Source organism: Juglans regia, chromosome 2, assembly GCF_001411555.2.
Source record: "Juglans regia cultivar Chandler chromosome 2, Walnut 2.0, whole genome shotgun sequence".
NCBI lineage: Eukaryota > Viridiplantae > Streptophyta > Magnoliopsida > Fagales > Juglandaceae > Juglans > Juglans regia.
In genome coordinates, this window is record NC_049902.1 from 35,613,279 (window position 1) to 35,631,420 (window position 18,142).

The 18,142-nt window shown below is 37.8% G+C and overlaps 1 protein-coding gene across 1 annotated transcript; it reads right to left on the bottom strand.

Moving 5' to 3' along the window:
* Positions 1-1,836: 1,836 nt before the first annotated feature.
* Positions 1,837-17,721, bottom strand: LOC108983570 (pentatricopeptide repeat-containing protein At4g04790, mitochondrial). The gene is made up of 16 exons (XM_018955250.2): positions 17,416-17,721; positions 17,154-17,204; positions 15,934-16,560; positions 15,059-15,238; positions 14,829-14,893; positions 10,781-10,888; positions 10,401-10,514; positions 8,525-8,620; positions 8,268-8,366; positions 6,901-7,020; positions 6,199-6,303; positions 3,390-3,554; positions 3,188-3,315; positions 3,023-3,101; positions 2,471-2,688; positions 1,837-2,263 (listed from the first exon to the last, which is right to left on the bottom strand). The coding sequence occupies exons 1-16, from the start codon at positions 17,666-17,668 to the stop codon at positions 2,083-2,085; spliced, it is 2,589 nt and encodes an 862-aa protein (XP_018810795.2). The 5' UTR covers positions 17,669-17,721; the 3' UTR covers positions 1,837-2,082.
* Between the last annotated feature and the right edge of the window lie 421 nt (positions 17,722-18,142).

Consider the following 18,142-nt stretch of genomic DNA (forward strand, 5'->3'; position numbering starts at 1 on the left):
CAAGAAAATGTCGTTTATGTGTTGGCGTGCATAGCTTCAGGCTCTACTGGTGGATGATATTATTAGAAAGCTGGGTGTTCCTATAGTGTCAAAGTGTAATTGTTGTGAAGTTGCACAAATGGAAACTTTAGATCATGTTTTGTGTGTTGGTACAGGGGTTAGCAAAGTCTGGAATTTTTTTGCTTGGGTGTTTGGGGTTGTTTTACCGCAACATAGAGGATGGCAAGGGGTTGTAAATGTCTGGTGGCTACGGGCTTGAGTTTCTTCTCAAGTGGGATGGCTTTGTGGGGTTGCGCCTATTCTTATTACGTGGTCTATTTGGAGGGCGTGGTGTGATGCACGTATGGAGGGGATACGTTTTGATTGGAAAGCAATTGTGCGATCCGTGAAATGTTTCTTTGTGGAGCTCTCAACCTCATTGAGGAAACTGACGAAGCTTACTAGAAGAGATGTGCTCATTTTGCATGAATTAAATTGCCCAGTGATGCCGGTGTACTCGAAGTAGATGAAGAAAATTGTTTGGTCTAGGCCGATTGCAAGTGCAGTGAAATTGAATGTTGATGGTGGGTCTTGCGGCAATCCAAGTTGTCGGGAGGGGGATGGGTCGTTCGAGATTCTCAAGAAAAAGTTATTGCTAGGTTCGCTCATTTTTATGGGCATGCCACTAATACCGTTGCATAGTGTCGAGCTTTTCTTGATGGATTAAAATTGTGTCAGCAACTTGGTTTGAATGATTTCTTGATTGAATTTGATTCGATGGTAATAGTCGGCAGGTTCCGTTCGGGAGTGTGCAAGTTTTGGTACTTATGTAATTTTTGGGAAGAAGCTCCTCATTTATTCCAGGTGATGAATGTTTGAGTTCGACATGTCTTTCGTGAAGCTAACATGATTGCTGATTTTCTTGTGAATGAGGGTGCAAAGGGTCGAACGTTAGATTTTCTGGGTGAGGAGTGTCGAGAGAGACGTTTGGTGGCCTTGTTCAAACTAATAAATGGGGTCTTCTCTATATTAGACGCTAGTTCTTGTATTTGTAGCTTTTCTCCACTTGAGTGGGTTTTTTTTTTTTTTTTAAATAGGGCTTTTACCTCTTTCATTTAAAAAAAAAAAAAAAGAAGAAGAAGAAGAAGAAGATAAGATGCCCAAACCGCTAACATGGGCTGCAGACCACTTCTTTGAGCTTCAACTCACCTTCGTGGGCCGAAAATAACTATTTCTCCATTTGTGAACTGTTGGGGATTCTTACCCTTAACGAAAATGATGACCATTGATTATCAATGTCAGTGTATGAAGTCCTCTCACTTTGATTCCAGAGTCATCTGAAACAAATTCATTATCCTCCGTAGCGTCTACAGAACCTTTTAAGCTCAAAAACTCACCGGAACATTGGTGTATAATTCTTCTTCTTTCTCTATGGGAACATTGGTGTATAATCCTTTTTCATCAAACCCTCTATTTCGGCGGACCCTGTGTAGACTTTACAACACAAGTAGAGATTTTTAGGACAACGTTTTATATAATCTAAATGTTACCTCAATCTGCTTTTTTTTTTTTTTTTAATTTTAATTTTAAATTTTTTATTTTATCAAGAAGGTTAAAAAATAGTTCGCTTAAAATCAAGTACAATTCTTTTTATTTTAGATCCTGGAAATTCTGACCAAAAATACTCTACTCGTTTGTCACTACTCGTTTGTCACTAGTTGGGCTAGAAGAAGAGAGAAGTGATGTTCAAGGCGTTGATACTTTTTCTTCGATGGCAGAACTTAAAAACATAGATCTAACCAAATATAAATATTAAATATCCCTCTATCCTCTTGAAAAGTGGCAGTTTTTCTCAAGTGTTTAAAAAGAAAATAAATAAATAAATAAATAGGAACAATGGCAAAGATGATATGATGCTACAATGGCAAATATGATATGATGATAATGATATGATGCTACTGTAAATTAAAGAGTCTAGCAACTCGTACAGACATGGTGATATATGTGAAAATGGCCCTCATGGTATGAATTAGATAATGATGTAATTTCCGTATATAAACAAAAATATTGGGCGTCGGTTCCGATCATTTTATTTTTTCCTCTTCATCTCCCATTTTTCCTTTTTTTTTTCTTTTTTTTTTTCTTTGTGTGATCATCCGGAACAATATAACATTTTTGACAAGCTTTGATGACACCACGAACATGGGGATCATCTTTTGGAATTTGTTTGAGCATAATGTTTGAAGACTTGTAGTCCCCACATGCTAAAAGGGCTTGATACATTCTGCAATCATTTCAAAAATGGAAATGAGTAAATAGAGAGGCTACCAGAATTTACCAGTCACTTCCCTCCCACCCCCTTTGTATTTGGTGGGAGGATGTGCCGTTTAGTCCAAAGACAATTAGGAACTATTCCCAGTAAACCAGGTGCTGAAGTAAGAGGTATGCTCACCTAATGTAATTCAGAAAATGAATAACCATCATTACTTACCTCAAGAAACTTAGGACGTTATAAGGAAGGCCAGCAGCTTGATATTCCTTCCAAATCTTAAGGGAACTCTGCAAATCTTTGGCATTGACGCAAGCACTGAGAAGGAAATCAAGCCACTTCCGGGAAGGAGTGAGGCAAAACTCATCCTTGACAACCCGAAGCAAGTCCAGTCCAATCTGCAAATGTGTAGGCTCTGACCCGGGAATCAGAGAGAATACCTACATATGTATGGGCGGAACATGATGTCAGCTCTAAAATAGGCCATAGTACCATTACGAAGACAAACATTCTCTAAATTAAAAATGACACGTAAAGATAAATATCCATAAGGCAGTACCAAGAAACAAAAGCCTAAAATGTCCGTCAGATCACCCCAGACTTTATATACATATATCATAATGGGGAAAAGTCTGAACGAGGTCTCCCAACCACAACTACTCTTAACAAATGAGAATCTTATGGTAAAGATATACTTGAATCAAATTGAATAGATAGATGAATTCAAAGAAGTTTATAGTTACAAAATGTAACAGATGAGAGAGAAGAGCAAACCTCATCAAAAACAATTTCCATAGCTAATTCATTATCAATTAATTCATCCTTGAGTTGCTTGAGCAAATCAACAGCAGAACTGAATAAAAAAAGAATGAATTTAAGAAACCTGGTACATGTATGCTAAGAAATTCTCATAAATTGAAACAGTATGTTTCAACAAACCTCAAATGTTTATATTGAACACAATATAAGATAACCTTGCAGCAACCATAAACCCAATACTCAAGACCTTTCAGTTCCTTGAGTAGCTGAAGTAATCTACCCAACTCTCCATCAGATTGAAGATGCTCCTATGAGAAGAGTGAAAAAATCCTCATTACATTTAGGAAATAAAAGTGTACAAATCATTGATTGAAGAGCTTACAATAAGATTTATAACAGCTTTAGGTTCCAAACTGCATCCAGCTTGCTTGATTTCTTCATATAAGTTGAGGGCATCAGACATTTGCCCATGTGATGCAAGAGCTGACACAAGCACACTCTTAATTTCATTCATGTTCTTAACGGGAATTCCTTTATCTGAGACAACCTACCGGATGAAATAGTATTGATTGGATCAAAAAGAAACAAAACATTAGCAAGAAAGACACAAAGGAGAAAGGAAAAGAAGCCAGTAATAAATTACATATAAAGAACAAAAATGCAATGGATTTACCCAATTCAAGAAATAGGAAATGTAATTGGAAGGGAAGTTATTTTCTCTAAATTAAATTCATTCAACCTTTTTTTTAAGAAGGGTTTTTATTTGATAAAAGATGGATTTTCTGTAAGGAAAAGACGTCATTGGTGTCAGATATTTGCAAGAAAAGTGAAAAAAAATATGGATTAGTAGACATACTCAGCGAGTCGAAATTTTTAGAAAAAAAATTTAATTTTTCTCCAATGTATTCTAAGAAAAAATATCTTGCTTCACTAAACACTTATAACAGAACTCAGATTCTCTAAGTTACAAGAGAGTGCAACATTTTCCCTGGAAAAAGCAGGAACATTATAGCAAAGTATGGTTTCCAATTACTATGAATCATGGAGACCCAAAATCTTGAATGTAAGGTTTCTAAGAGCTTGCTACATCTTCTATTAACATCATCAATATGATTCAAACAGGTTCATTTGAAATAACAGAATAATGAACCAAAATAATGAAGATGTAGCAAATAGCAAATGAATGTTTGGATAGTAGAATGAAATCGGGTGAGCTGGGTATTATATGTAAGCTTGATATGAAGAAGGCTTATGATCATGTTAATTGGAATTTTCGGTTTTACCTTTTGGGAGGATGTGGATTTGGGGTGGTGTGGATGGATCAAACATTGTGTTTCGACTACCCGTTTCTCATTATTAGTGAATGGTTCTCTTGAAGGGTTTTTTTAACAGTTCCCATGGCTTGAGACAAGGGGATCCGTTGTGTCTCTCTTCTTTTTTTTTGTCATCAAGATGGATGCATTTAGTCATATGTTGGGTGCAGCAGTTGATGGTAGGTTGTTATCAGGTTATACAGTGGGAGGATATCAGGATGGTTTGACTACAGTTTCTCATCTTTTGTTTGTAGATGATACTTTGTTGTTTTGTGATGTAGATCCTTGTCATTTGCAATCTTCAAGAGCACTTTTGCTTTGTTTTGAGGTTGTGTCTGGCCTTAAGGTTAATTTGGGTAAGTCTGAGATGGTTCCAGTGGGCCAGGTGAGAAATATGTGAAGATTGGCAAGCATTTTGGATTGTCAGGTTTCCTTTTTGCTGATTAGATATCTCGGACTTCCTTTGGGTGCTACATTTAAGCCCAGTACGGTATGGGATGGAGTGTTGGAGAAGATAGAGAGAAGGGTGGAAGAGGTTATATTTGTCAAAAGGGGGAAGAATCACTCTTATTAAAAGTACTTTGTTTAATCTAAGTACTTATTTTCTATCTTTATTTCTTATTCCTGTTGGTGTGGCAAACAGGTTGGAGAAGTTATTTCGATACTTCTTGTGGGGAGGTTTAGGGGAGGAAGCTAAGTTTCATTTGGTTGGTTGGGATAAGATTTGTACGCCTTTGTCCTGTGGTCGGTTGGGGTTTAGAAAACTGAGCATCCTTAATAAAGCATTACTTGGAAAGTGGTTATGGAGGTATCATCATGATTGGGACTCCTTGTGGAGGGCCGTGATTGACTCAAAATATGGGAGTGCATGGGGGGATGGAGTTCCAAGGAGGTTAGAGGTACTCATGGTGTGGGGGTGTGGAAGTGTATTAGGAGTGGGTGGGATGATTTTGTAAAGCAGGTTTTTTTTTGTTGGTGGTGGTGGTGGTTCCAAAATTCGTCTTTGGCATGATCCATGGTATGGTGGTAGGGGTTCTTAGCACTGTTTTTCCAGACCTTGTTCTTATTTCTCAATATCCAGATGCTTCGGCGGTTGAGGTTTTGGACTCTTCCAGTGGTTCACCACGTTGGAAGGTTCTATTTTCTAGAGCCGTTAATGATTGGGAAATACAGGTTGTTTCTGAATTGTTTGGCTTACTGTAAGCTACACAGCTTGGGCAGCATGTGAGTGATAAGATGGTCTGGATACACTCTGGTAACAAGCAGTTTTCAGTTCATTCTTTGTATAAGTTGTTTAGGCCAAATGGGATATACTCCTTTCCTTGGTCGGTGTTTGGAAGACTAAGGTACCTTCAAAGGTGGCGTTCTTTGGCTGGTCTGCTTCTTTAGGGAAGCTTTTGACTTTGGACAATCTACGGAAGCGTGGATTTATTGTTTTGGATTGGTGTTTCTTATGTAAGAAAGCTGGTGAATCGGTGGATCATTTATTATTACATTGTGAGGTGACTAGGGTGTTATGGTATGAAGTGTTTAATAGAAGTGGAATGGCTTGGGTGATGCCTAAGAGGGTGGTGGATCTTTTCGCTTGTTGGAGAGATTCAAGGGGTAATTTGCAAATCGGTGCTGTTTGGAATATGATCCCTTTATGCCTTAAGTGGTGTATTTGGGATGAGAGGAAGGGTCGATGCTTTGAAAACAAGGAACGCTCGCTACTTGTCTCAATAAAATTTCTTATTCATAAAAAATAATAATAATAATGACGATAAGTCATATATGAACTTCTCACAATTTAAGGTACATCCCAAATTGCATGTTAATTCCCTGTTACCCTTGAACCAACAGAATCCAGTATAAGCAACTAGTGACATTGACAAATACCTGCTTTGCCTTCTCAAACTGTCCACAAGTTGCATATGCATTTATAAGTGACATGAAAATTTGCTTTGTCACGGCAACTCCAACACACTCCAGTTCTTCATAATACTACAGGAAGATAATCAGACCACAACATGTTTAGCTTTCACAATTTTAAGAAACAGAAAAGTATCATGCCACCCCCTCCCCCAGCCACTCATCACACGAGCATGGATGCGAAAAAAGCTATTAAGTTACTGCATGAATTGTTCATCAGACATAAGCAAGGGGCAACATACAGACACGTGTCCCAAGAAAATATGAGATGGTTCATGTAATTTCCATGGCATTGCACTCCAAAATTGCACTCAACAATATTGTCCTTACCAAATTAGACAACCAATGAGCTCACCAGTATTGTATATCTAAGCATGCTAAACAAACAAAAAAAGGTTCAATACTCTTGATTTTGTTTCTGCATTGTTTTTGCTTTTGACTTTTTTGTTTGCTTTTGTTTAAGTTGCAAGAACAAGTCAATACCACTTTTCACGTTTTGAAAACAAAGAAAAAGGTGGGGCAGATTAAGGAGGTTACAATCTCACAGCAAGCTTTTGGCCGTGAAAATGAAAACCGATACAAATATCAACAATGGGATAGATAGGTATGTACTTTATGTGACAGCAAGTTAAACACAAAGCCTTGGACAAAACATAAATTTTGAACTACCTTGATGATATCCTCTTCACGGTCACAATGACTTATCAGATAGCTGAATGTTTGTGAATCTGGTTTTACATCTGCAAGTTTCATTTGCTTGAGAACCATCAGTGCTCCATATGTGTTTTTCTGCAGAACATTGAGCAAAAAAAGTAAGCTTGAAAAATATTTGTAGCAGAAGCTATATTAATTTAAAGCTTCAACAATCACAAATACTTATTATGATTACACCATCATCATAATCTGCAGCCATGTATACCCAGAGAACGCAGCAATTATTGACTACAAAATTCTATCACCACAATCCAAATTCTTGGCAGGCCTTCATCACCTCCTTAAAGCTGTTTTGGCTTGAATTATGTTGCTTGTTATGGTAGCAATCAGACAAGTTTTCAATGCACACGGCCAGGTGATTTTATGAGACCCTCCTATATTGTTACTCAGTCATAGGTGCCACTTTGACCATTCAAAAAATGCATTTAATTTCTTCTTTTATTCTTTGGGCCAGGATAATATATCTTGTCAGTGGCAAGTCATAAGGCTGAACAAATAAATAGAGAACCAACCAGACCGGAACAAGTCAGTCATAAGTTCCAAGCTTATTAAGAACCAAAGGAATCACCAGTTCCTTTGGTTCTTCATGCTTCCTCCATTCACTCGCTCTCTTTTCAGTTCTTCACTTTATAGTTCCACTCACTGTCATGTGACGTGTTGCCTGTCACAACAATCAGACTGTCTCACCGCTGTTGTCCTCATCTCTCTCTCTCTCTCTCTCTCTCTCTCTCATTAGGTTTGGTAGTTGAATCTAGGAATTCTTTGGATTTTTGTTGGTTGTTGAATATGAACTCATAATTTAGGGGATTAGTCTCCCCAAACTGACTTACCGCCATTAAGGTTGGTTTTGTTTGGCTGGCGCCACCACCCCTTGATGCCACAAAGACTAATTAATGATATAGTTGGAGCCCCATTGGAACCATTATAAAGAGGAAGAACTTCTCCTTCCCAAGCATTGTCGGGACTCAGATCCCATGCCCCCCCCCCCCCCCCCCTTACTACTTATCAGTCAGTATGGGATATCACATAGGGTAAGCAGTGCTTGGTCCACCCTGAGTAGGGTTCTCAAGTCCGTATGAAGCAAAAACTTTGGCCCCCATACTCGTGCATATTTACTAAATATATGTGCATGAGTGCTTCTACTGTTTTTGTACTGATTGTTCACATAGTTTCACCAGCTGAAGTACCAATGATCGCAAGCCAGAAAATAATTATGAACTAAAAACTATATTGAATTTTCAGAAAGAGAACTCATTTTTCTGGAAATCAAGATATCAAAAATAAAACAGAGCTCGAGTATCTAAATAAACTAAGAAAGTCACCTCTCGAAAATATCCTGCCATTATAGCATTGTACATGCCAGCTGTAGGTGTCAAATTAATTTTCTCCAAATCCTTAAGCATGCCATATGCACAATTAAACTGCATTGGATAGGACGATTAATATGAGCTTGTGGTATAATTCAACTCAAACTACGTAATTTATTGGAGTATAAAATTATTTTGGTGAAATGCAGCAAAAGAAAAATCAAGGCATGAGTGGACTTGCACACACAAAAAGGGAACTAAATAAAATTTACATCTTTCATTTTTGCACACAAACTTATCATGATCCTGAAGGTTTCATTGTTTGGCTTCATACCATGGCGACAAATCACTGAATAGATACGGTGTACCTGAGAAGGGGGAGGGGGGGGGGGGGGAAAAAGTACAAGAACATGAGAACTATAAAACAGAGTCAACACAGAAAAAAATGCAAAAGAAAGTTTAATCTTGTCCATTTTTTTTATAAGTACAGTTTAATCTCATTCATAAGTACCATCACTGTCATGTCACCTGATGTATTGTGCATATGTTTGGAGTGAGGTCATATTTTCACCTGATATCTGCTAGTATCTATATTAACATGGGAGGGTTGGGTATGTTCCCCACTTCCCTTGGGAGGGTTGGGTATTAGAAATCTAAAGATTTTCAATAGGGCATTACTTGGGAAATGGTTGTGGCGATAACAAGGAACCGGAAGCTCTATGGAAGTCGGTGATTGATTATAAATATGGAAGTGGGGGGGGGGTGTAGTAGAGAGTTAAATGGGCCTCATGGGACTTGGAAGCATATTAGACGGGAATGGGAGGTGTTTTTTCGTCTTACTACACTTGTGTTGGGAGATGGTTTTAGAATAAAATTCTACAGCGACATATGGTATGGAAATAATACACTAAAAGATTTATTCCCCTCGGTATTCAAGATTGCATGTGAGAAAGAAGCTTCAATGGCTGATTTTATGGTGATAGCTAGAGATCAAATACAGTGGAACATCGTCTTTAGCAGGGCGGCTCAAGACTGGAAAGTTGGTAGTTTTGAGGAGTTCTTCCAACTTTTGTATTCTATGAGACCGAGCATCAAAGGAAATGACAAGTTGTGGTGGGTACCGGCTGGTAAAGGCACATTCTCAGTTCAATCGTTTTACAAGTCTCTCACGTAGGTGCAGAACACTTAGTTTCCAAGGAAGAGGATCTGGCGGAATAAGGCGCCTCCCAAAGCGACTTTCTTTGCTGGAAAGCTTCACTGGGAAAGATCTTGACGACGGATAATTTTCGAAGACATGGGGTGATCATAATAAATTGGTGCTGCACGTGCAAGAAGAGTGGTGAAACTGTGGATCATCTTCTACTGCATTGTGACGTTGTTAGAGCACTATGGGTTGAGGTGTTCAACATATTAGAGTTAGCTTGGGTTATGCCCACCACAATGGAGGCACTCTTGGCTTGTTGGACAAATCTATGAGGTATTCCACAAATCAAAGCCGTGTGGAACATGGTTCTTATTGGTATTCTATGGTGCTTAACTACTTATGGCAGGAGCGAAATGACAGGACGTTCGAAGACAAGGAGAGATCTTTTGAGTTAGAATGTTATTCATATGGGCCATAGCTATAGATTTTAATGGTTTAGACCTGAATGATTTTCTTGTTTCCTTTTCTTCATCCTAGATAGGTGTTTCCTCTTGTATACCATCTTGTGTATTTGGGCTATGCCTATTCTATTAATACAATCGTTTACTTATAAAAAAAAACATGCAGCAGAAGATGCTTATAAAAAAAATGTAGCAGAAGATCATATAATCATCTCAGAAATGTAACAAGTCTCCCAATTAACTATTTTCATATCATAGCTGTCCCCTGTCCTTGATTGATACATGTCAAAAGGATTATAAATTACAAAGAAGGAACATAATAACGTGACGTTTTCTTTTTCTTCAATTGATATGGTTTAACACCATCTATTCACTATTTGTAAACAAAAGAAGTTTTAAGCGTACATTTACTCATCAAAATAACATAAGCTCTAAGCGTAAGTTGTTAAAATCAGCATTTGACAAGAGAGCACAGCAACTACATACGATTTTTTTCTTTTTTAATGGAGGGAGAGGGGAGATGGATGGAATGATACAGTGTACCAAATTAAAGTCAAAGCTCTCTTCAATAGCATGTAAAACAGAGTGTAAAGCCTCCAGCGATAAGGTCAACCCCACTTCACACATTTCATCAACTAGATCAAGAGCAGCATGCACCTGACAGTTGGAAGAAATAAATACATGAAAAAAGTCCAAAATAACAAATGGTTTAAAAAAGCACAAAAATTATCTCATGAAGCAATCAAAACTAAAAAAAGATTAGGTACCAAACAAAAGGATATTATATGATAAGAAAGAAATTAATATATCAATTAATGATTTTCTCCTTTTAGCCAACAGATCAATCATACCTTGTGTGAATCACAACGAAATTAATATATCAATTAATAATTTTCTCCTTTTAATCAACAGATCAATCATACCTTGAGTGAATCACAACAATATGTGATGAGCTCCTCATATGTTGTGGATGAAGGTGCCACTTCCAATTTCACATGGAAGTTTTTAAATTTTGAAACAACATCCTCAACCTTTCAATATTCAAACACACGTGTGAGTCTCGCTAGTATTTGATATATTTAGTGGACATACTGACCATGCAAAACAATATGGAAGCAAGTAATGATGCAGTTGATTCTTTTTAATAGAAGATATAAGCTGATGCAGTCATAAAGTAACTATATGTTGAATTATAGCCCAAAAATTATGTCAAATGCTGCTTATCTTGGCAACATTATGCTGCAGCCATACTGTGGATCCGAATCGTCCTTATAGAAGTGTTGAAGAAATAATTGACTCATGCCTTGGACCCTCAAATTCATACATAGTTTGATTGAAGTAAAGCATCAAGCCTTGCTTCTATCTGAGACCTCTTTATAAGACGCAAAGATATAAAGCTCTAATTGCGGTGGCTTACACATTTAATTTTTCCTACCATCAATTTCAACTAGTTAGTACTCCATAGTTCTTTACAACAAAAGAGTATTATTATTCAACAGAAGAATAAAAGATGTGTCCTTTCATGTCAACTAAAGGGTGATAGAGTTATTGATTTATTGGAGAAGTTAGGATATACGTTAATAAAAGTCTAATGTAGTGTGGAGTGTGCGATGACCCAAGGGGTAGTAGAGTTATTGGCTTGTTGGAGAAGTCAAGATGTAGGTAAATGAAGCGTAGAAGTTTAGAGTTACTGGGTTGGTGTGTGTGGAAGAAATGCAACATGCAGAAGTTTGAAGATTGTGATGAGGCAACGGATGAGCTTAGGTCCACAGTGACAGAGATCTGTAATAAGTCAGGACGGTGATTTATGTTTTCTTCACCGCTCAAAAAAGTGCTTCCATTGTATACACCCTTTGTACTTGGGTTCTCTTTGCACGCATAGTGAAAATGACTTACTAATAGAAAACAAAATCCAATTGATTAGTCTTAGTAACAAGAATACTTTTAACCATTCAGCTCTATCCAGAAGCCATGATTAGTTAAATTCCCAGCAATCTATTTATCCTTTTTCCAGGATGAGGAGCTCTCCACCCCCCAAGTTTAGATGATTTTTTGGGAGGAGGAGACAGAATTTGAGAGGAGCCCCTTGTATCCCCAAGCTCTATCCAGAACCCGTCCTTAGTTAAATTCCCAGCAATCTATTTATCCCTTTCCAGGATGGGGAGCCCTCCATCTCCCTGTTTAGATGATTTTTTTGGGGAGAGAGGACAGGATTAGAGATGAGCCCTGTTTAGATGATTTTTTTGGGAGAGAGGACAGGATTTGAGAGGAGCCCCTTGTATCCCCATTTTTCAATTCCCTCCAGGTGAGGGAATTTGATGGAAAGAATAAACGACTTAAAAGTTATTCTGTACAACCCATTAGCTCTTAATTAATCATCTCTCTCTCTCTTCCCCTATTGTCAATTTACCAGATAGAAATAGCTAATCCTCTCACCTCCTCATTTTTTAATAAACTATTCAAATAATGGACTTCACGACAAATATCATTTCCCCTTTTCCTATTAGATTCCCATTGAAAATGAAGAACTCGTTTCATACTACATTGTAACAAACATCCAATGCTAAAACATAATGAATCAATGTCAGTTAAAATTATTCTTTTTTAAGGTGGGGGCAAACGAGGTAAAGGAGTACTGTCCCATTAGCTTGGTGGTGGAATTTACAAGATCATTTCCAAAGTGTTAGCAAACCGGCTAAGTGAGGTGGTGGGGAAGATTATAACCAAGCCCCAAAATGCCTTGGTAAAAGGTAGGCAAATCCTAGATGCGATACTTACTGCTAATGAATGTCTAGATAGCAGAATGAAGGGAGGCACAATAGGGATCATCTGTAAGCTAGATATGGAGAAGGCGTACGATCATGTCAACTGGGATTTCCTTCTCTACCTTCTTGGGAGATGTGGTTTTGGAGAGAGGGGGAGAACATGGATCCGTTGCTGTATTTCAACGGCGAAATTCTTTGTATTGATAAATGGCAGCCCAACGGGTTTCTTCCATAGTTCGCGAGGTTTGAGACAAGGCGATCTGTTGTCGCCTTTGTTGTTTGTTGTTGTGATGGAAGGGTTAGGCAGGATGATTTTGGCCTTGGCGCATAATGTCTTTATGGAGGGCTTTTCGATTGGAACCCCGGATAGGGGGATCATTAACATATCTCACTTATTGTTTGCAGATGATACACTTGTGTTTTGCGAGCCAGATCAAAATCAAGTGCGTGCGTTGAAGGCGTTGTTGTTGTGCATTGAAGCAGTTTCCGGGTTAAAAGTGAATTTTGACAAATCTGAATTGGTGCCAATTGGAGTGGTGCCAAATGTACAACAGCTGGCCAGTACGTTGGGTTGTAAGATAGCCTCCCTCCCTTTGACGTATCTGGGACTTCCGTTGGGGGTAGGAGCATGGACGCCATCTTTATAGGAGTCAGTGATTGAGAAGATAGAGAAGAGATTAGCAAGTTGGAAGAGAATGTATTTGTCGAAAGGTGGTAGGCTCACATTGATAAAGAGTACACTTTCTAACTTACCAACCTATTTCCTTTCACTATTTCCTGTACCTGCAAGTGTGGGGTACAGAATTGAGAAACTCCAACGCGATTTTTTGTGGGGAGGTTTGGGGGAGGAGTTCAAATTACACCTGGTTATGTGGGAGACAGTATGTCGCCTTATATCCAATAGTGGTTTGAGTATTAGAAATGTGAGGACTTTCAATTGGGCGTTACCCGGCAAATGGTTGTGAAGATAGAGTAAAGAACCGGATGCCTTGTGGAAAGCGGTGATTGGGTATAAATATGGTGACATATGGGGGGTTGGAGCACTAAAGAAGTTAGAGGAACTTATGGAGTGGGCTTGTGGATACACATTAGAAGAGGTTGGGGGGTTTTTCTTCGACACAGTCGTACTCAGTTGGACGATGGCTCCAAGATTAAATTCTGGAAAGATATATGGTGTGGTAATAATGCTTTACAAGACCGTTTTCCTTCACTATTCCAAATTGCTAGTGTCAAAGAGGCTTCAGTGGCGGATGTTATGGGATGTTGGGTGGACAAATTCACTGGAATATTAGCTTCAGTAGGGTAGCACAAGATTGGGAGATGGACAGTTTTGATGATTTTTACAGCCTCTTGTATTCTGTGAAGCCAAGCAATCAACAAGAAGATGGTTTGTGGTGGTTACCTGCCAGGAAATGTGCATTTTCAATTCGTTCATTTTATAAGGCTCTCACCCAAGAGCCCAACATTCAGTTTCCGTGGAGACAGCTTTGGAGACACAAAGAGCCCCCCAAAGCTATTTTCTTCGTGTGGACAACATCATTGGGCAAGATATTCACTACCGACAATTTGAGGAAGCGGAGGGTTATCATAGTAGATTGGTGTTGTATGTATAGGGGAGGGGGAGAGTCGGTAGGTCATCTTCTATTGCATTGTGAGACTGCAAGGGCTTTATGGTATGAGGTGCTTAGTAGAGTGGAGTTGGCTTGGATTATGCCGGAGAATGCGGTGGCAGCACTGGCCAGCTGGCCAAACATTAGAGGTATGCATCATATTAAAGCGGTTTGGAAGATGATTCCAATGTGTATCATGTGGTGCCTGTGGCAAGAACGTAATGCGTGAACATTTGAAGACAATGAGAGATCGTTAGAGGAACTGTTAGCATCATTTTATAGCACTCTTTGTACTTGGGTCATTGCTGTTGATTGCAATGGTATGGCCCTTCATGATTTTCTTGTCTCTATTACGCCCTCTTAGCCAGGGCTCCCTATTGTATATAATGGGCTAGGCCTATTCTTTGAGCAATGTAGTTTTTTTACTTATCAAAAATTCTTTTTTATGATAAATAATGTCAGTCAAAATTCAACTGCCTTAACAGCATAATCAAATGGAGTTTTTATAAACAAGTAAACTGCATGCGAAGCAGAAATGCCTCATGGCATTATGGCCTCAAGGACATTACCAGTAGCATTCATGAGAAGTTACTCACCACTAAATTTGGAATGCTAACAGCATAACTAAAGATGAATTTTGAGATGTTTTCTACTTCACGATCTGCATTTGTTAAGATAACCGCACCAAGTTACCTATATTATGAAGAACCAGCAACACATAATCTGCTGTAATTTTTTTATTAAACATTCTGTTGCAAAATTAAGATTTGTTCAAGAAAAACTTGAGATAAGAAAAAATGATATAATTGATATTTAATGTGCATACCACAGGTTTTGAATGCCACAAGGAATTTCTCAGCAAAAGACTCTAATAATAGCCTTCCGAATGATTTAAATATATTTGCGACATAATCTGGGGGTGAAAGCTTTGTTATGTCTACAATTTCCAATAGCTGCAAAAGCTCCGTCTTCCTGTCGCTTTCACAAAGTGCTAACAAACAATTATCTGCAACATGAGTGCAATATGATGAGTTCTCAACAATACCAAACGAACAAGCTAACCATGTCCTAAAAGGATCTTAGAACCGCATCCATTTTAAAACTTCATGATACCATATGCACTGTAATTACCCTTGCATACAAACATAACATACTCTTAAAAGGCACAAACCAGATACAGCTTTCTACATAAAGTCCTATGACGATATTTATGTTCCATCCATTGGCTCAGGCAAAAATAAATAAAAGTAGTGTAGCATCCATAAAGCACCAATATTAATCCACATCATGATCGCAAAGGCCACATTTGTAGTGGCTATATGAAAAATATACAATCACCAGTTTCAAGACAATGTGGCATCCTAGAATATTAAAAACAAAGTAGATCATAAATTAGTCTATAGACACCATCAAGTTCCTAGACATCATTGGTTCTTGAACTCGAGAGGGTTGTCTGCAAAGAGGGTCCCAAATTGCTAAGATATATGCAACAATAATTTATGAATTATTTCTTTTGTATTTCCCTATCAGTTATCTGAGAGTTTGCAATGCTAAAATAACTTTCAAAAAATCCTAAAAAGCTATTCCTTAATTAAAATTTTTTTTTTATAAGTGTTTTCCTTGATTAAAACTCAATCTTCAATAAGAACTAATCCTCAAAAACATAACCACCATGGCAGGTGACCAGGTGGGACCACATACCTCGTAAATTGGACTTGTCTTCCCCGTCATCAAGTGCAATGTAATTACAAATCTCACGAATCTTTTCTTCATTGTTTACTCCTATCCACAACAGCATCTCATAGTAGCCTAATCTTGAAATTGGGTGAGGATTCCATTTTCTAAAAACTTCACAGAAAAAATGAAATTCTTGTACCATACCCATCTCAATTAAATACATAAGAAATGGACCATAAGTTGCTTCTTCTATCTGGAAACCCTGTTCTCCCATTGATTCAAAAAGTCTAAACACCTTGTGTGTCTGTTCTAATGTAATGTCTTCATCATTACTTGTCCTGGCCTTTTCTATACATATTCTTATCAATGTGTTATATTCTTTGACACCTGTTTCTCGTCCCAATTTAACAAATACCTGCATAGTAGCCTCCATTCCTAGTTTCTGTCCGCACATTGTAACTAACTGGTTAAAGCGATTCCCATGGGAGCTTTTGTAAATCCATTTCTGTTTCCTTGCACGAGATACATCTTTCCTATGTCGTGATATGCCATGGTGAGACAATTTCGAAAACCATGGTATATCCAGAACCTTTTTTAAAGAGTGTACATCATCAGTTCCTTGCAAATCAGCTGAACTATCTAAAGCACCACCTGCAAATAGAAAGAAAACGAATTTAACGCCCTTCTACCAAAATAAAATCACACTAAAAAGAAAAGACGAATATGAACAGAAGAAAATTCACAAAAAATGGTCAATTCGAAAATCATTCATAAGGGAAATATCAAATTCTTAACCTTGGTGAAAGTCCAAGTCGCCCACACTTTTCAGCACGTAATTGGTGGGACAGTGATTTAGGAAAATATTGCATTAGACAAAAATAGGAAATTTGCAGGTTTCTCTTATGTTTATAATTTAATGAAACTAGCCTCTGAAAAAGAATATTCAACACGAGAGAAATAATAAGCTTTGTTTGATTCCCAAGACAATACCCTCCTTTTATATTGGTAAGTCACTCCATGCACACAATGCCTCCTGAACTCACCCTCCACCTTGTTCTTTAGAAGGGAGGAAGTGCCATTATTTGTACCATAGCAGGTTGGCTTAATTCCCAAGAAAATGATATGGATACAACCAAGTCCAGCTACTTGATTCAAACTTCGACTTCCAACGTACTCTGTTGTCCCAAAGACAAGGAAAAAGAATGACAATTTCCATACTCGGAGTACATTTAACAAATACGTACCGCACAATATATGAGATATCTCCTCTGACAACTGCTTTGTCGAATCCTCAACTTTGCAACAAAAAGAAAACAAACATAAGCACAATAGAACCGCACAAATACTGTTCAATGTAATGTGTTTAACTGCAGAAAACTACAGGAAAACGAAAAAAAAAAATTACAAATTTTCAAAAGTTATAGAATGATTTAAAGCCGAACCCCGTTTTTTTCTCAGCAACCAAACAAGAAGTTGGATATAATTATAAAACTTGGATATGCATACCGGAATCTGAGGCTGCGTCGAGCTCGAGGCTGGGGAGCGTAGATTTTTTTGACAGAGCTGGGGGTTTGGGGGACATAACGGAGCATCGTTTGAGTACTTTGAAAGCGGAGGCTGTGGGGGAGGACGTGTCGAGCGAAGAGACGAAGTGTTTTAGGGTTGCGTCCCCTGCAGGTGAGGAGGCCGCTTTGGAGGTGGTGATTTTGACGGCTGAGCGGAAGAGGGAGCTTAGCTTTTTGGCCTTGGAGCCGGGCATTGGGTGGCGGCTTTGATGGTTTGTTTACTGTTCTGCGCTTCCTCTCGTTCTTCTTTTTCTCATTCGGAAATTAAAAAGTTAGAGCGAGACTGGAATCGTCAAATTTATCTTTAAATTTTAATAAAAAATACATATTTTTTATATATTTAAAACTTTTTTATCCGTAACTCTATATTGAATTAGCTATTGAATTTATCAAAATAATAATATAATATTTTTTTTAATAATAATATTTTTTTTATATTTTATAATTATACCAATCATATGTTAATTAATAATTTAATTTAATTCTTACGTTATTATTACAAGACGGTTGAAGATTAAACGTGAATAAAAAATATTATTGGAAATTAAAAGTGAATAAAAAATAGATTTAATGAGTAAACAGTAGCCCTTCAAATTTGAAGAAACATATTCATTTATTATAACTCAAAGTTTCACATTTATCTCTTTGGTTAATCCAATGCAGCTCTC